At 47.3% G+C, this 23,968-nt stretch overlaps 2 protein-coding genes across 2 annotated transcripts in view; one reads left to right on the forward strand and one right to left on the reverse strand.

Annotated features, from left to right (window-relative positions):
• Window positions 1–202: 202 nt before the first annotated feature.
• Window positions 203–3,449, forward strand: LOC131259085 (uncharacterized). The gene is made up of 5 exons (XM_058260503.1): window positions 203–301; window positions 362–511; window positions 576–1,332; window positions 1,545–1,823; window positions 1,953–3,449. Exons 1-5 carry the CDS (start codon window positions 203–205, stop codon window positions 3,302–3,304), a joined length of 2,637 nt encoding a protein of 878 aa, XP_058116486.1. The 3' UTR covers window positions 3,305–3,449.
• Window positions 3,450–4,079: 630 nt separating this feature from the next.
• Window positions 4,080–23,968, reverse strand: part of LOC131259082 (ecdysone-induced protein 75B, isoforms C/D) — a 121,588-nt gene continuing 101,699 nt past the window's right edge. Inside the window, exons 5-7 of the mRNA XM_058260501.1 lie at window positions 16,237–16,472; window positions 10,283–11,983; window positions 4,080–10,186 (exon numbers count right to left, since the gene is read on the reverse strand). Of these exons, the coding sequence (XP_058116484.1) occupies window positions 9,098–10,186; window positions 10,283–11,983; window positions 16,237–16,472 (3,026 nt within the window). The 3' untranslated portion in view covers window positions 4,080–9,097. The remainder of the gene's footprint in view (window positions 10,187–10,282; window positions 11,984–16,236; window positions 16,473–23,968) is intronic.

A 23,968-nucleotide genomic window follows, 5' to 3' on the forward strand; every position in this document is an offset into this window, starting at 1 on the left:
ACCGTTGCCGTTCGCGGGTCCGCGTTTAGACCATCCTGTTAATGTTTTCGTGGCACTTGCAAAGAAAAGTTGTCTAGGAAGTAAAACAGTGTGTAGATATATTAAAATTCGATAGTTTAGAAAGTGATTTATTGTACAAAAACACAGCAATAGTAAAAGGTTAAACAAAGAAGGACGTTCCACACAGTAGGTGAAGTTATAAATGACACTGGTCAGGATTGGGATCCTGCTGCTGCTGGGCAGTGGAAGTGTTCCAACTGGTCAAACGAAGTATGTCGAAGGTCACTTGAAAACATCCGACGTAAGTATCACATTCGTACTGTATGAGTTTAGCGTTTTTCAGTAACTTTCCTTTCGCTAGAACTGGGCTTTTTTGGCCAGATTTTGCTTTCTCTCCGGCCGTGGCCGATATGAGTATTTGATCGAGTATGAAAAGAAGCTGGGGGAGTTGAAACTACTCTTGTACTACGACGACCGAACGCAATGGCCAGCGATTTACAAAACAGATAAGGTAGTATTGAACTCCAGATGGTTGGTTCTGATGTTTATAGCCTCTAATGTGCCTTCCTTTGTAGACTTGTACCGAAAAACTCTCCGTGTTGCACCCGGAAGACAATCAGATCGTCACGCTGTCGCCACGCACTCCGTACAATCTCTACTCGGGGTGCTTCCTGCGTACACCCACACCCAAGGAATCACCGAATGATCCACTACCTAAGGATGGTGGTAGTCCTAGCACCAAGCATCCTCCGTCCTCCGCCCGACCGGGCAGTTCCGGAGGAGACATTAGGCCTCCGGACGACGATGCACAGTACTTCGATCAATTTCTCAAGACGAGCACCTACGAGCCGGAGTTTGCTTTCGATGAGCGATACGAACCGGACAACGGGACAGAAGATGGAGTGGCCTACGAGCTGTTCCACACGTCAACAATGGCCACCGGCGAGGGTGAGGCTGCCGGAGGTTACGCTGGAGATAATGGTGCTGTAAATCTTCTCGAGAACACTACCGACTATCGGTCTCTGGTGGAGCAACTGTTCCCGGATGGTGAGGGAAAGTCCGCCCTCTGGCAGGAAGAGTCTGTAGCGAATGGGACTATAAGAGAGCGTCGAGCGGCTCCTGGAACCAGTGAATCCGCACGGTACAAGGATCGGTTGATCGTGAGCTGCAGCAATTTTGGGAGTTTCACCAGTTCCCGGGAACGCTGGTGGTATATCGCCATTGCGAACTGCGATGGAAGCGGACGAGGACTGGATGTGAAGTATCGATTCCGAATGACGAACGGACCACCGGGTGACTTCTGGCACGAGCATTTTTCCGCTGACGAAATGTGTAGGTACCATGTGACTGAACTTTATAGACATTTCACAAGAAAAACAAAACAAATCCGGAGTCTTGAGTTTCAAGAATTTTCAAGAGCTTACTTTGATTGGATCAGAAACTTTGTGCTTAATCATCAATGAATGTCTACAGTTTACTGAGGTTTCCTTCCCGGAACAATCATCAAACTGAACTCTCTCTCTCTCTCTCTCTCTATTCCTTAGATATCCCTCCAATCCTGATGACGGAATCGATCTCGTACAGCATGCTGCTGTTGGCCGTATTTATCTGCGCTGTTGAGCTTAAGGCACGTCATCTTTACCACTGCACCTATCGACTGTTTACTCTCAGCGTGCTCTTGCAGTGGTTCGGTGTCTTGCTACTTAGTGTCACCTGGACCAAGTACGCGGTATCCGGCATTGGACCATTCCCGAACTTTGGTGGCATTTTCACGAGCGCCAGCGAGATTACCTTCCTGCTGTTGTTGCTCCTGATGGCTAAGGGTAAGGGACACTTTTGAATGATCCATTAGCGAAATGTGGAATAGTCTCAAATCTTCCGGACTTGTCAGGTTCCTCGCAGACTAAAAACTGTCTCGTTCTAAAACTTCGTTTTTATCTTTCCCTTCGTAGGCTACACCATTACCCGGGCTCGGCTAAAGACTTGCGCCACGGTGAAGATCACGATCTTCATCAATCTGTACGTGGTGGTTTATATCACACTGTACATCTATCAGGCGGAAGCGTTTGATCCGGGCGAAGTGCTCAATCTGTACGAGTCGCCCGCCGGCTTCGGGCTGGCCGGTCTGCGTTGCGTCGGCTGGGGCTTCTTCATGTACTCCTGCGCCGCCACCATCCGTAAGTTCACCGAGAAGGCACCCTTCTACTATCCCTTCACGTTACTCGGCTCGCTCTGGATCATGAGTGGACCCGTTCTGACGCTGCTCGGTGTGAACGTACTCGATCCGTGGGTTCGGGAGTCGGTCATGCATGGGGCCCTCGGGACGGTCGCGTTCGTCGGCCACCTGGCGTTCCTCTGGCTGACGTGGCCATCGCGAGCGAACAAGAGCTTTCCCTACCACGTCCGCACGAACCATGTCGGTGTGTCGCTGGGTGAAGATGACGAGGCCACGTACCCGAAGCACACGTACGAACCGACGGCAACCATGGTCGCTCAGCTTCACAACCATCATCAGCATCACCATCACCACCAGGATGGTGTTCCCAATGGGAATGGGTTCATGATACCGGTGGCCAGGAGTACCGTCCCCGGGGCATTGGATGGCCTGTACGATCAGTATCTTCGGGAGAGGGACGTCTACCACAGCACGTCGACGCCACTGAGTTACGTATCATTTCCAAACGCTCCACGACATCCGGCCACGAATGGCGCACCGATTTCCACCATTTCCAATGGCGGCTATCGGAATGGCGTCATCGGGAGTCCCCCGGTGGAACGGGAATCGATGGATCGACCGACTGGCGATGCCGTGACGTCTCGATCGGAAACTAGTGTCACCGGAAATGACCGGGAAGCAACGCCCGCGATCCGCCACTCGCTGGCCCTGGAACCGGAACACGATCCTTCCGGACACTCTTCACTTGAGATTGCTCGCCTTACCCCTGTTGCCGCCTCGAATGGTTCCGTTCCATCATCATCCAGTGCCGGACAACCTAGTGTAAACGGATCTCTGGCCGCCGACGCAAATGGTGGCATCGGTGCGCTAAGAGAACCGGAAGAGAGGCGTCCGTTCAATCCGTTTCTCGCAGCCGCTGCCGATACTGCCGATCGAAAACCGAACCGAATCATTCTGCCCAGCCTGGAGCATGCACCCGTGACGCCTCCAAGTGCGGCGGGAGGTTCCGAGGAGGCTTTGGTCGGTGTACCAAATCATTCAACGCCGGAAGCTGACCGAACGGTTACCGCACCGGCCGTTCCGAAGCACCTGTTTGCGGCGAAACCGAGGGAACCGATTCATTCGTAGACGGCGATCACCGTGTATTCATGGAGTGTGTTATTTTGTATTTCCTTTTCCCACTATTCAATAATTGTCCTCGGTTTAAGCCATCTTTTTAAATGTTCCCATTTCTTTCTAGGCAATAGCAATAAAGTGGAAAATGGTTACTAATTCAAAACATTAGCACTGCAATAGCAATGGTTAATAATTTTCTACAAAAAATGGAAAGGCCCAACATGAAAGAAATAAACAGTTCGGAATGACTGAAAGAAAACTATACAACAACACACTGGTTTCATATTAAATGCAACAATGAAGCAATAATTTAATACTTTATTTCCCTTGCCAACCAAACTTTTGCCTCATATTTCGATTTATCCTTGATTTGTGTTTTTTTTCTGTCTGAAATTATATCTCCACCATGTCTCATGTATTTCTTTTGCTTTCGTTTGTGTTCGTTTTGGATGTCCACGTTATCTTGTTAGTTTCACAGTTCGTTTTCAGGTTTATGGGGTTTGAGTTTTGAATGATCAGTAGATTTGTTGTTCCTCTGGTCAAAATACTACACTGCCTTTCTAAACTTACTTTTGTTCCACTCGTTTATTTCTGCTCTTGTTTTCTGCGTGTTCCACTTTATTGTTTTTATTATCATGCGTTCGTTTTCTGCACTGACTTCAATACTTTTTCTTGGTTTTCTTATGCAGTTAATGTATCATTTGCTCCTGCTTGCTAGTCTCGCAGTATAATATGAATCTCTGTTCTCTGCTGTATTCTAATATTTTACTTTATTTTCATGCATGAAGTTATTTGACATGATGGTTTCATGCTGACTTTTTTTTTCTTTCTTTTGTTTTTCTCTCTCCTTCGTTGGGTCTGACCACCAAACCTGATAATAGTTACACAGCTACATCTTCCTACATACTATCGGCTTATTGGGTAGTCAATAGTTGTTTGGTTTAATTATTATTTTATTCTGTTCAACATACACGCACGCGTCTTAATGAATATATTTTGCACATTTTTAGTTCATTCCACTTCGAAAGGGAATCCCTCTGTCTAGAAGTTTCAGTTTTGTTTTCAAAATTTCCTGCGCATTTGATTTGCTTACGGTTTGATAATGAAAGAACCTTATGAATTAACAGTCTCATTCCGCCAAACAAGCATCTACTAGTACGCTCCTCTCCCTGCTTATAATATTCACCAGATAGTTATGATAATTTTCCCCCTCATTTTGTCTCCAAAAATATCAGTTAGCTTTCTCTGTTTCGTTCGGTAAATACCGCATTGATTCTTAGATTTTCTGTTATTTTCATTGTTAGTGCCTCAACCATCACGTGTTATATTTGTTACAATATTTGCTCTTTTCTTTCTTTGTCATTGCTTTTAGTGCTTTCTTTCAGTTTCCCACTATTCTGCTCCCCCACCCTCTCCAACCCATCGTACAAATCAATGCGTCCAATGTATTTTTTATGGTTTTTCTTGTTTTATTTTGTTGTATTAAAATCAGTTTATTTTTTAATTGTCTTATGGTGTATAAATAAAAAAACGCACATTTAATCAATTAAGGAAACTCTTTCTTCTTCCGCTCAATTGTCTTCACTTACAAATTAAAAATAAGAAATGGTTTTTTTACCTTCTGCACATAATCCCTTTTTTGTTTTGCGTGTTGTGTGTTTGTGTGTATATTTTTTGTTTGTTTTCTCATTCGTCTTCTCGTTTGCTTATCCGCTAGATTTCCTCACATTGCCATCACTTGCGTCACTGACTTCTCCTCAAAGTCCTTCATTCTTACCAGTAACTTATAAGGAAAAAAAAAACACGGACTTAAAATCTCTTACACACTAGCGGGTTTTGAAAGTGAATTCTTTTCATTTTTTACACAGTACCGATCGTCCTCGCTCTTTTATTTCTTTTTCGTCTCTTTCTCTCCACCTCCATTTCCCAAACGAAACTAATTATCAAGAGCGGGAGATAAATCGAATCGCTAAAAGAAGCAGAAATGAAAACTTCCACTAATATCCGTTGTTGAGTGTTTAGAAGTAAGCAACAGGCGAAACAAGACTGCTATATTAAACAAAATCTAAGCGAACAGTATGTTTAAAAAAAAACAGAAGGATAAAGATGAGTAAACCGTACATTTAAAAGCAAAATGGCGTCCAACAAGGCTGGGCCACAAAGTAAAAGGGAATCAAAAGTTAACGTTTGCGCTAAAGAAGTTTAATAAATAAAATAAATGTTTCACATGAAAACACGAACGATATAAGAGGCAACGAAAACGGTAAGAACAAATTTTAAAGAAAAACACGGTGTTTCTTTTTTCGAAAAAGAACAAAATTGGAAAAAAAAACTAAATTGAAAACACGACGCTTAAGATATAGTAACAGCACGGCTAGCGTGGCGTAGTAATAAAGGGAAGGTGGTTTTATAGTAGAACACACGAGTACACGAGTAGTAAATAGCAAAGAAGGATACTAACGTAAAGGGGGAGGGATGGGAAAAAACGAAAGCTTTAGCTAGGCGCGAAGTGGAAAACGACGGTGTCGTTCCTTCGGAATCGCTCGATAGAATGCTGAGTGGAAGAGTTGTCGTCCACTACAAGTGGGATTATGATTTTCGATTGGTTGTTTTCGTTCCTTCTCTTCCCTGGGAGCGCGTTTTAGAATTAAAATTGGATCAAACTAACTTTACACAACTATGTACACCGTATTGCGTTAAAAATTAGAATAATATTAGAATAATATAATAATTGTAAACCTACTTTTAATTTATCTTTTTTTTTTATCTCACTACGCCCTTTTTCCACACGGTGTTGTTTTGTTTGCTTTTGATTTCCTACACGCCACGCTCTCATGATTGGAAATGGGTGACGAAGCGGAGCGTAGTTTGGAGCAAACAAGGGAAAATAGATCGACTTGTTTCCGATGTCTAATATCGCTTAAACAACTAGAGTTCGCCTTTGTTGCATTCGCCCTCCTTAGCCTTTTTTCGTCTTCACTCTTCAACCTAACGCAATCGATTGGATAAGAATAATACATGAAATGTGGAAAAAGCAAGCTTATCTGTGTGTGTGTGTGTGTGTGTATTCACGATAGTGTAAATGTTTGTGTATGTTTTTTTTTGTTTAGTTTGAGGTTGGTTTGGGTTCGTTTGTATGTTGATAAGTGCATTTGAATGTTTGTTGTTTTCAAACCGTTCGACAAAAACCACTCGGGAGAATGTGAAACAAATACAGGAGTATCATTGAATCCGTCGTCCTTTACCTAGCTCATTATCCTACCCTCTATTGCTCCTTCCCTTACCCATCTGCTCTGCTCTACTTGTGTATGCTTTTCATCTTTTGTTTTGTGTTGTTGCATGTATGTATGTGCAGGTTTAAGCATTGCTTTCGATTTCTTTTTTTTTTGTTGTTCATTGAACTGTCTCCTTTTGCTTTCCATTATTTTTTTTAAAGAATCTCAAGTTTTCTCCACTCTACACGCACCTAACACGTAATATTACTCTGCGCATCTTTGTAAACCTCTCTTGCTCGTATGTTAAACTATCTCTATCTGGCGGAATTATAGTTTCATTTTCATTGTTTTGTTTATTGTTTAATCTCATGCCCTTTTCCACTTGCTGCGTTTCTTTGTCCCTTCATTCTTGCTCGTTACAAAGAGGTGTGACTTTTCTTGTTTTTTTGAATTTGTTTCTGTAATGTATTTCATCTGGCTAAACTTTTCCTGCATTCCATATCAATTTATCTCCATGCTAAGAACTATGTACACGAAACTAGATCAGCAGCTTTTCGCTTCCATTTTATAGTTTTTCTTTGTAGTTGGTTGCACTCAATAGTTTTCTGTTTTGAATAAACACACGGTTTTACTCTCTTCACTCTTGCACATTTCAGCGTTTAACGGTAGGAGTGTACTGTATTGTATAAGAAAAGTTTTACTTTGTCCTTCCACCCCCATCCAACATCTTTCACACACGTACCCTAATGCTGATTCCTCTTTGCTTACAGTCCAAACGGTCCAAACACCTGCCGTTCAATGTGATTAGGTGTGTCAATCGATAAAAACTTTTTGTGCACAACAGTGACCTTTCAGGGGTTCACACACATTTGCACTTTGTTAAATAGTTTCTCTCTGTTTAATCTGAATGTGAATCCGATGTGTGTTTAATAATGCTTGAGTGTAGTTCTCTCTCTCTCTCTTTTTGTCTGTGTGTATTTTTATACATCTATTGTTACGGATTAATATGTGTGTGTCTGTTTTTAAACTCTCTGAGTGTCTCTTGCATTTTGTAAATGGAACCTTTTTTCACTTAGTTTTGCTTCTCTTCACTGTTATTCCTCATGTTTCTTCCTTCCAGTATATGCGCAATTTATTCTCTTGTGTTACTAGATTGCTACTGTACAAAAAACTTGAAATCATATTCAAGTTGTGTGTTTTTAGGATTTCGTGTTGTTTTGTTTTGTTTATTTGCTTGCATGATAACCCTCGACTTATAGTTTGGCTGTTGATTTTTCTCCTTTTTTTTCGCTACATCCTAACTTGTTTCTAATTTGTTTTCCTTTTCTCGATTACCATTTCCATTTCACACAAATTGTAGACCAGCTAGGTTGTAGATATATCTTTTTTCTTCTTTTTTAATGCAACCTCCTTTCTCCTCAGCATAACTTAACCACTGCTTACTTTCTGCACTATCGCTACTGCTACGAAACTACTTTACTCTACTAAACTTTCCTTCTTCTCCCATAGTTTTCTCCATTTCTGGCTACATGTTACATGCTCCCCCCGCTTTTGCACATCACACTAGGATTGTTTGCACCGATTTGCGAACCGGCCCAAGCACCCAAGGAAGAAAGTGTGTCCCGGTTGCGTGCACTCCACTTCCATCACTACTTTGACTTTCGTTCGGGACTCTTCCTTTCCCTCCCCTCTCCCCCCACCCATTACACGCCTCTTCTTGGTCGGTTGAAAGTTTCTTTTAAAAACAAAAAATCGAGATCTGTTGGAGCAAAATAGGAGTCCTTCCTTCACTTTCTATTCATCCGCCGAATAATTTGTATTAACTCACTCTCTCTTCCTCTCTCTCTTTTACACACACGCATACACACAAACACACAGTCACACTTTAGCAGCGCTTTGCTTAGTTTTTTTTGGCTTCGCATTGTATAGTTTGCTGCCCTTCCCTCCGAAATGAGGATGAAGGGCGCTTCAAACGGGGACGACTTGGACGAGAGCGACTTCTTCTTGGCGCTTGCGGACAAACTCGTGGGAGGAAGTGGTCCCCACCTATCTTCCTGGACATCCCTCGCGTCGGTTGTTATTTTTGCGTTTTGTTTTGCAATAAAATACTATCGTACAGTTCGCCCAGTACTATCCACCTAGTGTGTGTTTGTGTGTATCAGTAGTGTTCGTGTATGCACGTGTGTATCGCACTAGCACACGCATTTGTTGCACACGTAGGTTTGCTTGCTTCCTTTCTCCAACTTTCATCTTATATACATTTAAAAATTTGTACAATTAGATTTCGAGCGGGGTGTGGGTTGGTTTGTTTTATGTTTTTTCTCCACCTGTTATAAACCCTCCTCCACTCGTGTTTGTGGGATGATGCCCGCTTTCCTGCCCATTATGTTTCCTAACTCCCACCCCTTTCGTACGCACTAATATGTCTGCCTCTTGTGGTTTGTTTTTTCTTCTTTCTCTTCTTTCTCCCTAGGAAATCCTCCCCCCACAGACGCACTTTCGTGTTCGCACTGGAGGAATATAAAGTATTAGAAGTAAACTTAATTGCAATTGGTGGTGATGGTGGTGGGGCCCCGTTTAAAGCGGGTGTTTATGCCTCGAGCAGGATCTTGTGGATGGTGGGGCCATTGCTGCTGCTGCTGCTGCTGGTGGCCACGACGACCGCGGTCGCTGCCGGTGAGGAAGGCGTCGGAGAGGGAGCCGGACCGACGACGGAGATGGGTCGCTGTACCACCGAAACGACGTGCGGTGCGGGCGAGGGTGACTTCTTCGACAGGTTCAACGGTTGCTGGCACGGATCGAGGGAGGTGAGTGTGGTGGTGGCGATGGCAGGGATGCCACCGGTGGTGGTGGTGGTACTACCAATGTCCACCTTGAGCTCGAGCAGCCGCGGGGAAGGTGATGCCGGCGGTGGTGCCGGTGAGGTCATCGTCGAGTGGGGCGACTGGAAGTAGCGGATGCTGGAGGAAGAGGGCGACGCTGCGGATGGCGGCGAGGAAACCGAGGACGAGGACGAGGTGTCCGGTGGGGTGAGAGTTCCTGCGCCACTACTAGTGCTGCTGCTTCCCGGCGAGGGGGGCGTTTGTTGGGCACGCAGTCCCGTCGTGGTGATGACACTTGCAGCGGCACTACCACCACTACTGCTGCTTCCCGGATGCCATCGGGTGGAAGCGCTCGCTCCTCCGTAGGGACATCCGGCCGGACTCGACGAGGACGGTGAGGGCGAAACGGCCGACACGGTCAGGTGCGGTGAGGCACGCTGGAACACGCTGCCATTGCCACAGACGAGCAGTCCACCCTGTTGCTGCTGCTGCTGCTGCTGCTTGATATAGTTCTGGTGCTGCTCCTGGGCCGACTCCCGCATGATGTAGTTGTGGATGATGTCGGTGCGCTTCATCTGCTCGGGCGTCATGCGCGGCTCCTCCATCAGTGACTTCGCCAGCACCGAGTGGGTGCTCGAGAGCGACGAGTAGTGATGCTGGCCGACCGGTTGCGGGCTGCAGCGAAGTGCGGCGGACAGTGCCGACGAGGACGAACCCGACTGTTGCTGCAGGAAACTTTGGTTGGCGCTCGCCGACGACGACGAGGAGGAGGAGGAGGAAGTGGACGACGTTTGCGGGCGCGTTAAATGCATGTGCAGCTGGGATTGGTGCTGGGGTGGCGGCGGTGGAGGTGTCTGCTGGTGCTGGTGGAGGTGATGGTGGTTTAGCTGTTGGGTGGTGGAGGTCGTCGAGCCGGCGGCTGCTGGCCTTGGCGAGGAAGAGGATGCCAGCACGGTGACGACGGTCGTCTCCATTCGGTGGGGAGCGCTGGATGCCGGCGACGAGCTGCTGCTACTGCTCGCCGACGACGACGACGACGACGACGACGAGGAGGAAGAGGAGGAACAGGTGGCCACGACCGCCTCCGCCTCGCTCTCCCGGTGGCGCATGGCGCGGAACTTCTTGTGCGGTTTGTACGCCTCGTCCATCAGGCTGTTGGTGTCGTAGAGCGGGGGCGCTTGCAGCACTCGCTTCAGCACCGGCATGTTGTCCACACTGGCGTGCCTCGTGGCCGATGCAGCCTGTTGCTGCTGCTGCTGCTGCTGCTGCTGTTGCTGCAGAGGCGTTTGCAGCTGAGGACCGTTCGCTTTGCTTTGGGAGGTGGTCGTATCCTCGAGGGCTTGATCTTCCAGCGAGGAGCGAGGGCTCGAGCAGGACGACGATCCACTGCTGACGCTGCTGGCCGGCTTCGCGTGGTGGTGGAGGTGGTGGTGGTGGTGATGGAGGTGATGGTGGTGCTGCTGGAGCTGCTGCTGCTGGTGCTGCTGGAGCAGCGAGTGGGGCGTCGACGGTTGGTCGTGCTTCTCGTTGCCGGACTCGATGCCGGAGTCGGTCGGCGAGTCGAGCTTGCGGTACCGCGACACGTGATGATGGTGGTGATGGTTGGTGGTGGAGGACGAGGAGGTGGAGGTGGCCGACGAGGACGAGGAGGACGAGCCGACCGAGCGGATGACGGGCGTGATGGTGAGCCCGTTCTGCGCGAGGTGTTGCGCCGTGCCACCGATGAGATCGTCCTCGGCCGACGAGCCGGAACTTGCCCGATGTCGGATGATGGGGCACGCCCCGGACAGGGTGGCCGCCAGGAGGGGGGCCGACGCGGACGACGCCGACGAAATGCTGCCATGGTGGTGTAGGTGATGGTGGTACTCCGACGACGACGACGATGACGACGAGGAGGAGGAGGACGTCTCCGTCGACTCGGTGCTGGAGACGGAACTCATCGGGCTCTTGGCGATCTCCACCTCGACCTGGTTGCCGTCGCAGCTCCAGCTGGCGGTACTGCTGGCCGGGCTCTTCGCATCCGACAGTACCGCACCATGGTCCTCCTCGGTCGACCACATCTGCTGGCGGAGCAGCTCCTTGTGCTCGGTGCGGAACACCACCAGCTTCTCCGTGTGCAGCGTACTGAGCGTGCGCAGGTCAGGCATGGTGCGCAGCAGCTCCTGCATGAACTCCGGCTTGTCCGGCCGGTTCTGCGTGATCACCGTCTGCAGGCACGCCTTCAGCTTCGTGTACATCCGCTCGATCAGCTCGACGTTGCGTAGACCGGGCCGGTCGGGCGTGATCAGCACGATCGCGCAGAACAGACCGATCTCGGCGTCGGTCAGGTTCATCGAGTTCATGCGCTCGGCAAAGTTGAACGTCGAGTCGACCAGGAAGCGCGCGTTCGCGCCATTTTGGATGGTGTCGCGCCGCATCACCTGCCCGTTGAGGCAGATGATCGAGTTGATGGACGTGTCGAACATGCAGATCAGGCGCACGAACAGCGCATCGAACAGGCCGGCCTTCAGCAGTGTGAACTTATCATCCTGCGTCAGCAGCTGGAACCCGGGGATCATGCCGGCGAAGTCGATCACACCCCGGATGACGTGCGCGAACCGCTGGCTGAACTCCTGCTCTGACTGCAGCTCCGGGGCCGGATTTAGTGGACATGCCTGCGGAAGAGAAAGGCGGAAGGAACGAACATCAGATATTGAATTGCGGAATATAAAATAATGCTTAGTAGGCGTCGCTACCAATGACGTCTGTCATTGAAAACTTCCACAATATGTCAAACATCTTAGTACTCCAAGTCAAGACTACCGTTATCAAGAGTATTTCATTAAATCTCATTAGAACTTCGTCGTGCACATAGGCTGTGGCTCCTCAGAGACCAACACGACGTCCCTTCTAGTCTCACCGTGACCTTCAGCAGCTACTCTTATTGACATTTTTCCTTCTAAGCTCGTGTTAATTGCGTTGCCGACTGTCTACGACGCCTGTTGTTGACTGTCCATATTCTCCGCCGTGCGGCCTTGAAACTTATTGACTTTTTTCCCCTCACCCATCCAGCGCGTTCCCCCCCGGGGTACCGGTTCTCGGGTGCCATTCCCCCTTCTCCTCCTCTTCCTCCACTCGGTGACCTCCAGTTCCTAACGGTAGGAAGTGTTACTGTATCTGTATCCCCTCCGACTACTCCTCCTCCTCCCTGGTTCTCCAAAGCCTAACACACCTCCGACATTGAGCCGGAGTTGTCGTCTCATGCAAATCCCGCAACCAGCGAGTTACCACCGTATGTCTAGACGGTGTACAGGCGTTGCGCATCCAAGAAGAATAAACCGAGTAGGCTAGAACTTTGCATGATCAACGGCCGAGCACGTTTCCAGCGGAAACTTTGTGAGGGATCTGATCCCCTCTCTCGCTCTCTCTTTATACGTGTTGGGCTACTTAGATCGCGGTGACGTCTTTCTTTATCGAGCGACATCTTCTCCCGAGCCGAATTCGACATCGTTCGTTGACCGAGCCGTTGGAAGAATTGGTCTCCCGCTCGCATGGCAACTCGAGATAGACGTTGCGGGGCGTGTTCAGCTGCTGTAAGTCTCCCGATTCCCCCGCCACCGTGTGCCCCGTCTCCGTTTCCACCGCGAGGAATAACAACACCTATTTGCTCGACTCAAGGTCGACGAACCAGGTTCAAGGTTTTGCTCGGGAAGCGATTGAGTGACAAGCAGCGACGGGGCGATATCGCGACTCACACGCCCGTCGGCACGTACCAGACTCGAGCTGATACAAACACACACTCGCACTGCATGAGTGGACCCGCGTGATATGACAAAATAGACAAAAAAAAACCACACGTCCTCTGATGACGTTCGCGTATGCGGAAGCTTCGGCAGAAGGGCCCTATTTGTCCTCAGCGAGAAGTTACCGAAAGACACGTCAACCGACGTGGAAATGTGACACGCTTTGCTTGAGAAAAACGTCCAGGATGTGATAAACGATATCAACTCCCAGCAAGCGATGTTTCAAAATACCCAAAACAATGGGTTTGGGTTTGTATATCCAAACGAGGGTTTGGTTTTTTGCATGTTCCACAAGGAACGTGTTAATTTTCAGTTTTAATTTAATTTTACTTGCACCGCTTGCTTTTTTTTATATTTTGGACTTGTTTTACGACATTTTCTTAATTTTGAATCATCTAATAGTTGAACCTACATAGTAAGTAACAGTCAGTAACAAATATGAAAAATAATTAGCACAACTATTGTAAGAAAGTGTCATGATTTTGAACGAACTTTGCCCTAACATGTGATGAATATTACTACAAATATTTTGTTTTAAGAAATAATAAAAATTAAAAAAAATATTTTTCCGTTGTACTCTTGTTATTACTCTTTTTTCGTTCCCAAAGTGACGCAAACTCAGATTGCTTTATCAATCCGAAATAAATTTCGGTGGTCGTGTGTTCCTTCTTTTTTTGGGTCTTTTTTTCCACCCTCTTGATTAGATTACGATGAGGGGTTTAATCGCTCGCGAGGTTGTTGACTTTTCCGGACGGACTATTCATTCGTTCTTGTTTTACCTATTTCGACATGTTCTTCTTCTACCAAACCGACAATGGGTAATTAGCTAATTAATCGACGCGTTTCTTTTTTTTTCTATCGGCCAGGTAAAAAAGGTAAAAGTATTATCATTTATCGGTCATTAACACAGGCGTAGAAGATGGTTGTACAGTCGATGGCTGATGAGCGCGACAACTTTATCGATGTTAATTTGCTTGAGTTGTTTTTCGTTTCCAGTTCCACACGAGCACACACTTCCTCAAAGCTAACAGCAACCGACCACGCTATACATTGTAACGGTCAGCTTAGTACAGCGGATGTTACTGTTGTTGTTGTTGTTGTTGTTATTGTTAACGGTTCCATGGCGTGCTCGGATGCCGCAAACTCGATTTCAAGGGCAACCCGACGGTGGACGACGTCAGCAGCAGTAGCAGTAGTACTTGGTTGCTTACCACCACCACCACCAGCACCACCGACGGCTTCTCCGCCATGTTTCGAGACACATGGCGTCTCACAACAAATGGCGACGGGCCACATGGCAACGACGGAACGATGGAGGCGCATGGTCGGTGACGCTTTCGGGACGTGTTCTATATGCTGCTCGGTTGCCGACATCACACCCTGTTGCATCACATAGATACACACACACACACCCCATCGTATGAATGCGCAAAAATCGAAGTCTTTTTCCGCATTTCACCCCGTGTGTGCGTTACAAAACAACCGTCGTTTCGAACCTTGCCTTTTTGTAACGGCGGTAACGGTAGGTCGAAAAAGAAAGACACGACTCTACTCGTCGGGGGGGTTAATGAAATGCGAAGTGTGTTTGTGCCGCTCAACCTTCTTATCGGTCATCGGTCATCAACCAAACGGCGACTCACGTAATCGCGAGCAAAAAAAAAAGCGCATGGCGGTAACAAAGCCCGATAGGGGGAACAACGGCATTTCTGGGAAATGTTGGAATGTTTCGCTAAAAGATTGATAAGGAATCTTCCTCTTCCACCCCGGATGGGGATGTGGGAGCGTGTGTGAGTGTTACTTGCAAAAAAAAGGAAGGTATACCACCTCTAATTCGCTTGCTCGACGGGTTTGAACTTAAGTGAGGTTAGGTATAGAATTGCGGGGAGGAAAAACCGATGAGTAAAACGGTCTTGATCATCCCCGGGATGCGTTGGGGAGCGAGGGTTTGCTCAATTGCTCCCCCTGTATCTCGCAGGCAGGCAAGCAAACAAATACACACACATACACACACACACACACACATACTGATATTGCGCACACGAGCGGGCGATTAAATTAGCGAAACACATTTTCAAGGTTATCGCGCAGTCTGCGATTCGCCCGTTCGCTGTTTACATTCCGTGTTGCTGCCTCCTGCCCCCCTACACCTCCTCCATTCTGGGGGGGAAGTGAATCGGGAGGTTTCTTATCGGGATTGACGCTCGCACGCTCCTCCACCAGCACCAACCCCCCTTAAAATCACCCCTTTACACTGGGACAACGAGTAACTGGGGGGGAGCGAAGAGGGGTTTCCAAGTGACAAATTGCCTCGCACAGTGAGAACTCACACCCCTCGCGCCCTATTCCCTGGATGCCACCCCCAAAAGACACTGCTGAGTTCCCGGGAAGGGTGGTTTCGGGGGGACATGAGTGACCGTTCGAATGCCGTTGACCTTGATAAAGGTTTTCTCGGGAACGCGCCGAGTGTTTTTTTGTACAAGGTTCTACCTACAACACCGGGAGGGAGAGGTCTGTCCCTTTCGCTCGCTAAGCTTCTCTTTCGGACGGTGCGAAATGTGGTCGAGTGTGTGTCCAAAATGGTGGCGAAAAGTATTCCCAAAAAATACACACCTAAGATATGGGATCGATTAACGAACCATATTGTACAAGAAAGGACAAACAGTAGCAAATTTGCTAGCTAATAGGATTTTACGATGTAACATTTTTAAACAATCAAGAAATGACACTCAGAAATTTTTTTTTCAAAAATATGGAAGTAACAAAAAAATAAAGTAACTATCAAACAGGAACTAAAAGCAAAATTTAAAGAAAAAAAAACATAAGAATAAATTCTTGGAATAACAAACAACGAACTAGAATAAAAGGAATTCTAAAGTGAGAAAAAAAACATAATAAACGATCGGAATTGAAGAGAAGAGTTTAAAACATATTGGGATTTAAGAGAAAGAAAACGTAGAAAAAGAATATTGACCGAGTGGAATAAAAAAATCCAGTTGTATCATCAACGATTGACAAGTTCCCTCTTTGTTAGACTAAAATACTCTAGTGCTCGTTCCCTTTGCGTATCAAGTTACCACTTCCTTATAGTGTTTCTTAGTCATTCTTAGCAGCTTCCTAGGACTTACCAGAGTCGGCATCGAGTAGCTCGGGCAGTCGCGTGCTCGCTGACGCATCGCCGTGACCTTTTCGCGCGTGAACTCGCACGTTTCGATGTGCGCCTGAAGTACGCTGGCCAGTAGCCGCGGCTGGTCGTCGAGCTCGCTGGCCAGGGCCCGCTGGTTCCCCCGGTTCTGGGTGCTCTGCTGCATCGCGGCCAGGATGCGGGCCTTCTCCCGCTTCGGCACGCGCCCGAACCTGACGGCTGTTCGAGGAGGAGGAAAAACAGAGAAAAGGGAATTTAGATTAAAAAACAGTTCAAGAGTTGGTGGAGAAATGTATTTGGGTTTCAAATAATTATAATAAAAGGGGTTAGCGAAGTAGAACTGGATCAAATTTCCGTAATCGATCGGTGGTGAACTTTAGGTAGTTCCACCAGCGCTGAAGGTTAGATGGTCGTGCGGAACATTGAAAGTCGATACTTCCTGCCCAACAAAGAACACCGTGGCGCTCCGAAAAAGCCCTTGGCTTGCATCGAGGACGCGGGCTCCACTTCCGATGCAAGACATCCGCGTTGCAGACACGGACAAAGGAACTGATGAAGAAGGTGTCTAAACATTATTCGCGACCAAAAATGCACCCGAACGACCGTGACCTTCCCTTCCCAACCGTCACCCCGGTCTCCAATGTCAACCGGAACCGGAGCGATTACCAATCACTTGACCATCGATACGGTTCGAGACCCTGGTGGTGGCCCGTTTAATCAATTGGTTTCGACGGCTTAACACATCCCACACACTCGCAACCATTTTCGGTGGCAAAAGCTGACCTCCGCCGAGCGGCGTTGCATATTTCGATCCACCTGAACCGAAGGTGTCTGCCATCCTTCGTACGGCGGAATGTGTGAAGGATTCTGCGGTTTTATTTCGCCAACGGAGGCCAACGCGAATAGTTCGTAAACCCCTCCACTCTCAGGCTGGATGGAGGCACAATTGTCTGCTTGATTTACCGGTGGTTAATAATGGCCGCACTCATACACACAAGCAAGCGTACAAATTTATTCCGTACGAGGGACAACGTGATCGATGGCCCTGAGAGACAGACGGCGGGCGCGAATAAATAAAAAAAAACAAACCGTCACCTTTTCGAAAACGGTTTCCGAGCGCGCGCGAGCGGTGTTTCGAACTTCCGCATCGTCACGGTGTCATACGATCGTGGCGGGCCACAGTAGAAGGACGGTGCGGAATACGGAGCCTGCTGCTAGCGGCGGGTGTCTCGGTGTGTGAGTGATAAACTCGCGATGGAAGCGAAAACCTGTCCGCAGCGTGCGCCAGACTTCTCGCGTGCTCGTTAAGCAGCGCGGTTATTAAACGTGTCACCTCGATTTCTCGTTCATTCACTCTGGCCCGCTCAAGGGAAGGGGAGAGCAGAGCAGAGTGACGTCACACAAACGCACACGCACACACATGATCGCGGAATTGAGTGTGTGACCTCAAAAAAGGTTCGAATAAAACATAAATCTACCAATATCCCCTTCTGTGACCGACACTGGTGGTCAAACGTGCATTTTTTACACTTAACCGATGTTTCGGGGGCTTCGTTCTTGGCGTGCCCTTACTAAATTTGCCCTTTTTACCTTTTCTACCGTTTTGAGCCACTTTCTTTCACGTTTTGCTACCATTCCGCGTCGCTTAAAAATGGTTCTTCTTTCACTTTTCACTTTTCGGTATAAAAAAAAAAGAAAAACAAAAGCACCAGCTTCGCTCCGAAAGTGGAGACGCTGTCTGCGGGTTTGACCCTCTTTTCGATTGGGCCCCCCTCCTCCCTCTCTCATTCCCACCCCGGAACTGTCTGGTATGGCACTCTCACTTTCCGGCTAACCTACTTTAGAGTGGCGCGGAGGTTGTTTGCCCGAAAAACCGTGCGCCGCGTGCCCGAAAGCGGGAGCGACCGGCGCACTCTCACTTTCCATCGTGGGTAACCTACTAAGGGCGGATGAAAAAAGCAAAACAAAAAAAAAAGGTAAACCAACGCCAAGGGAAATAAGGGGCACGATAGTTCCAAGCCGGGGACGCCGGGTTCCAGATAGTACCAAATACCAAATCCGGCGCGCGGACGGCTGTGAAACACGAATGGAAAGCGCGATCCGAGCGCGCGTCCACGAGTGAGCAGGACGGCATCCCCGCTCTCGGGACGGGGGATGATGTGCTCGCTTTCCACGATGGGGGGGCTCGATCATATGATCTCCGAGCCAAGTACCCGGAGGCTGCCCGGCTGAAGAGACGGTGTCCTACATTTCGCCGGACGGCCGGCTGCAGACCGGTGACAATGGTGCTGTGCAGCAAAAGCAACCGCAGTTGAATGACCCCGATCATCCTTTCTCCAATTCACACGAATATAAATACTTTCTTTTGGGGGGTGCTTTTAAGGCGCTCGCTGGTTTCGCTCCAGTCTGATCGTTAGCTTAATTTGAGTATGCTCGTTAAAGTGACACATTTCATGTTGCATTGTCAATTGTTTCTGTAGTTTTTCTTTTTCTTTGTATTTTTTTCAGAGTTTGGTATACATTTGAACCAGCTTTCTTACATTTTATATATGTTTAGTAGGTATTATTTTTAGTTGCTTTTTCTCTCATTTCTTTTTATTTGTTTTCTTAGATTCTTTATTAGTATTATTTTTATTTTTTATTTCATTTCTTATTTTTTTCATATTTTTGATAAATTTTAACCTTTTTATTACATTTTTACAGCAGTTACTTGATTTTAATTTTCACTGCTAATAAGCTATAGCTTGCTTTATACATTTTTATATTTTTTTATTTTATATTGGAATTGCTTGGTTGCTTATTGTGTTATTTGTTTCACAGTTAGCATGCTTTCCGAAAACTTTTTAAAAGATTGAAAATGTTACAAACCACTCTGGCACAGACACAGCCATGTTTCACTTTCTTTTAAAAGGAAATTAAAAGGAAAACAACTAGCCCAAGAAAACAATGCACCAAGCGAAAAAAGAAAGATCGAAACGATAGGAGCACCTCGTTTTGCCCGCCTCGTTAGTGGTTTGGAAGAAGGAAAACGAAGATTAAAACAAAAGAAAAAACACAAACATACAATCATGCTGCTTCACTTTCCTCCCCAAAAGCTGTTCGATTGTTTGATTCCGATTGTTAACCAGCTGACTGGTAGGTGGAATGAAAACGGTTTGGGGCTGGCTAGGAAGGGGGGGAAAAGTAGGTGAAAATCGTGTGCCGTTCTCCCCGGTGCCCACGTGCCCAGACAACGTGGATCAAAGAAGACACAAATCGAAAGAAAAACGCTCCATCTGTGAGCCCGCAACGATCGCCCAGGAGGAGAGAACACCCCCGGAGTGAAAGAGTCGAGCGGTGGAAGAAAAGTGAAATGAACCGGCAAACACACACACCAACTCCAAGGTAGGAGGGGTGATTTAGTAAAACAATGGCGGTGGTATCCACCGATCGCCGTTTTTCACCGGGCGAGAAAGAAAAATTTAAACCGGCACACGACAACAAGAAGAAAGGGGTGCAAATAAATGAACAGATCAGCCCACGACGAAAGCTTCGACGGGTGCGAGATCGATACACGCTTTCTTCAGCAGTCGACGCGCCGCTTTTTTTTCTTCTCTAGCTTCCTTTCTTCCAAGCGATCGCTCACTTCGATCGTGCGCGCGCGCGTGTGTTGGGAGAAAAGAAAGATTGGCTTCCCTCGGATCGGCGGGGCACCGGGACGGAAAGGAAAATAAAAAGGAAAAGTGTGTTACTTTCCCTCCACACTTTCTTCTTCTTTTTCTACTTTGGTTGGTGGTTGGTTCACGCACTCACCAAGCACACTCTCTTGATCTCCCCTTCTCCATCCCACCCCGAAGCAAAGCGAAACTCACTTGACACTCTCTTTTGACTTCGGGCGGGGATTAGATCTGATTGAGTACAAATAAAACGACATCATTTGGTGTCATCTGCCTGCAGGGGAGCCTTTTTTACCAGGATGATTGTTTTCTATGTTTTTTTAAATTTTTTTTTGTAAATTGATATAAAATTAAAAACAAAGTTTAAACAACATGATACAGTTTGGATGGAATAATTTCTAATTCTTTTTCATTAAGAAATTAATAAAATAAAAACAAACAACTCCGGGTGTTGAACAGAAAGTGAAGGTGAGAGTTGAACAAACGGTCCGGGGTGCCGATCCGGGTTAATGAGGTTCAATTTTCATTTCAACGTTTCGCTCATATCCCCCGACCGCAATCTACATTTTTCACCACTCGTTTTCCCCCATTTTCCCACATTTGTTTTTCGATATTTATCCACCCGTGGTTGTCGTCGTCGTCGGAGTTTCGCTTTTTTATTACTTTTGCCAGCAGCCTTTTTTCCTCTTTCCGTTTTTACATGACAATCGATCGAAAGCGAAATGGAGAAAACCGGCCGCCCTGCTGTGTTGCTCCACTAACCTCCGGTGACCTTTTCGCTTTTCTCTTGCTCATTCGCCTTTGCCACAGTTTTTGCTCTGCACCCCGCCCCGAGAACCCACCACCCTCGTCGTTGTTGGCTCTCTCTGGGATGTTTGGCGGGCGTCACCCAAAAGGCGGTGACCGTCACGCATTCGGTGTATCGGCTTCCAACCAACATGCAAAACAGACAACCCGGGTGGTGTCTCGTTTTCCGTGCGCCATTTCACCATTTTTCCCGATACGCCATTTGCGCTCCCAAACCCCTTTAATCCCCACTCCCCCCTTCTACCAGGCACGTGTGCCCTTGACCCCAACTGAGTGGCGCGTGAGTGGCCTGGGTTTTTGCTTGTTGTGCCAGAGCCGGGGGGATGCGCGATCCAAATGGCTTTCTCTTTAGAAAATCACCAAACGAGGCACCCCACCGGTCGCCTCTCCCCCCTCCGTCAAACCTTCCCCGTGTAATCTGTCACCCATCGCTAGGCAGGGGAAAGCTTTCTCTCGCTTGCTCACTTTTTGCGTGAAGGGGAGCGTACGCGGGGGGGTGCTTTCGCCAAAAAAAAAACCGAACAACTGAACACAGTGAAAGAGTAGACAAAACAAAAGTAACAAAAAAAAAACAACATCCTACAGGCAAGGCAGGTGAGGTTATTCCCATGACAAAGTCACGGCTTTCGGTGAGCCACATTTAAAGGTCATTTCCTTTGGCTGTATTGAGCATTATTGAGTGTGTTTGTGCACTTTCTCTCTCCTTCTTTCACCGGCCCTTTTCTCTCACTTTCTTTGGCAAAGCCCTTTGCCGATACTGGTATCCGCAACTGGTCCTTTCCAGTTGTTCACGCTTTTACGACATTTGCCGTTTTGTATGGTTATGTGGTGCGAGCGAGAGAACGATGATCCGTGCGAGTGAGTAGTGTGTCTCCGGCCGATGGCGACGCCCGGTGGTTCAACCGAGGAAAATCAAGGTCAAAGATCACATTAATTTTGACATCTCCGTGACCCCCGGGAGAAATTGGAGAAGGATGGCTCTTCCAAAGCGTACCGTTGCAACCGGCGGAAAGAGCGGGAGCGAAGTGGATTCAGCGCAAAAGTGAGTGATTTGATGTCCCCTCTTCCTTCCCATCGGCATTAAATTAATTAATCAAAACCCTAATGATATATCTCCCCACCCTCGGATAGTTTTTCCCAAACACCAAAAGGTTTAACACCTACGTGCATTGTGGTAGGACACTACTCCCTTCAGGATGCCCTTCAGTATTGGTAACTCTTCGGCCATTGTTGGAATTATCTGTTTGCAACACAATTTGGTTTTTCGCTATGCCTTTTTCCCCGAGTGGGTTTATTCTTATTTTCTTTCCTCCAGCGAAAGTGGTAGTCAGTTGACGTGCGCACAGAACCACATGCACACACACACACACGCCCCAAATGGGAGCACACGACGTTGGAAACAATTATTTTTGTTCACTACTGTTGCTTTTGCTTCTGCTGCTGCGTAGAAGATGATTTAACTGTGCATTTTAACATTGATTTTTATACTATCTTTTTCTCTGTTTTGATATATTCCCCACACGTCATTCACTTGGCTTTGGTTTATGATTCACTTTTCTCTTCTTTTTCTTTTGTTTTGCTATATTACTGTTGTTTTGTTATTAGGAACGATGGTAAAATTCTCTACCAAGATGATTTCACTTTCTTCTACGTTTTTTTACGTTTTTTGCATCACCGCATGCATTTGTAAACTTGCATTACACTTGGCGAACCGTTATCACCATTTTCCGTATCACTTTGGCTTTACTTTGGAGGAATGCGCAAGAGGCTGTACAACAAACAACTGGATGAGGGTGGAAAAAAATTAAAACGATGTAAAAAAAGCACACTTTTTTTTGCTCTCCAGTTCGATGGTGCTCGACTCCCACGCACAGATGGTCAGCATGAAGGACACAAAAACCACCGAACACTCACACACACGCGCACAAAAGCACACAGGCACCCGCAACTTGATAAAAGTGGTCCGGCTACAAAGTTGCAGAGTATGGAAAACCCTCTCCCTAACGCATGCAAAAATTATTTTCCCATTATTTTGCGTAAGAACTAGTTTGGAAATGTGACGCTTATCACCACCTCCTATGCGTCAGTGCCTCCGATTGTGGCACAGAGTTCTGGGCACAGCGCCCAAGCTGGTCGGCGTAAGGCTCCGTTCTGCTTTCCGATGGGTCAAACGCTAAATTTAAAACTAAATTTTACAACTGCCTCCACCTTCTTTCGATTGTCCATGTCGACATTGAACCGTCGGCTCCTCCGGGTGACCTCTAGAAGAGCCGCCTTGCATATTTGCGCAACCTTGGCCGAGCGCACACACCGCACCGTAGAATATTATCCCTCCCCCTCTGCCCGGCACCGGAAAAAGCCAATAGCCAATATATCATATCGGCACGGGAGCGCACTACACCCAATGTACGTCGTCCGTCGTCGGCGTTATGGTGCGTGTTAGACCGAAAACGGCATATCAAGAGCACCGCCGAGACACACAAACACACATGGATGGATGCTCCTTTTCGAGGGGGGTAGGTGGTGGGAGGAGAAGGGGCCGTTGCGCACCGACAATTCCACCGGATGACCTCGAACTTGTACTCTGGTGGCTTTGGCTGATGATGGGGTTTTTATCTCCTTTTTTTATGGTACCATATATCCTTCTCCATATACTATACCGACGAAATGATTACCACTACAAGCTTACACGGTCGGAGTGCAATGATGGGATGGCAGAGAGAGCGAGAGAGAGGGAGAGTGCTATAGGACCCCAAGGATACACTCTGTTGTAAGGACTTACATCGTACCATGTACCATTTCGTGTCGTTATTGAATTTTCCGATCGAGCTTTTCCCAATGATGGTTTGAAGTACATAAGCCCTCTCGGTTAGTATGTCTCTCTCTCTCTTTTTCCCTTGTTTGCTCCACTATTACACTTGGCTCGGCTTAGTATCGGAATGTTGGAATGTCGGTCCTTGGCCGGAACATGGAGGCACACACACACACACACAACCACCGGATGACGCGCGAGGAAAAGGACCGCTCGTGAGGATGGTATGACCTTCGCCTTGCCACCCATTCAAAGGCCACCGACGAGGCGACGTACAGAAAGGCCGATATGCCGGACGTCGGTTTGATGCGCATTTATATTGTTTTTTTTTTTTTACTTTTCCAGAGTTATCTTCGTGATGACTTGCATCATGTTGTTTTTTTGTGGGAGGAAAAAAGCTAAAGTATTTTAAAAATTCACTTTTTACATGCTCCTTGTGC

The sequence above is a fragment of the Anopheles coustani genome, chromosome 3, assembly GCF_943734705.1.
Source record: "Anopheles coustani chromosome 3, idAnoCousDA_361_x.2, whole genome shotgun sequence".
In the NCBI taxonomy this organism is placed as follows: Eukaryota; Metazoa; Arthropoda; class Insecta; order Diptera; family Culicidae; genus Anopheles; species Anopheles coustani.

Bases quoted from the DNA above. Each gene is read 5' to 3' on its own strand.
- LOC131259085 (XM_058260503.1), top strand. From the start codon at position 203: ATGACACTGGTCAGGATTGGGATCCTGCTGCTGCTGGGCAGTGGAAGT. The intron at 512-575 runs GTAGTATTGAAC...CTTCCTTTGTAG, and splicing joins CGATTTACAAAACAGATAAG to ACTTGTACCGAAAAACTCTC. The intron at 1,333-1,544 runs GTAGGTACCATG...TCTATTCCTTAG, and splicing joins TTTTTCCGCTGACGAAATGT to ATATCCCTCCAATCCTGATG.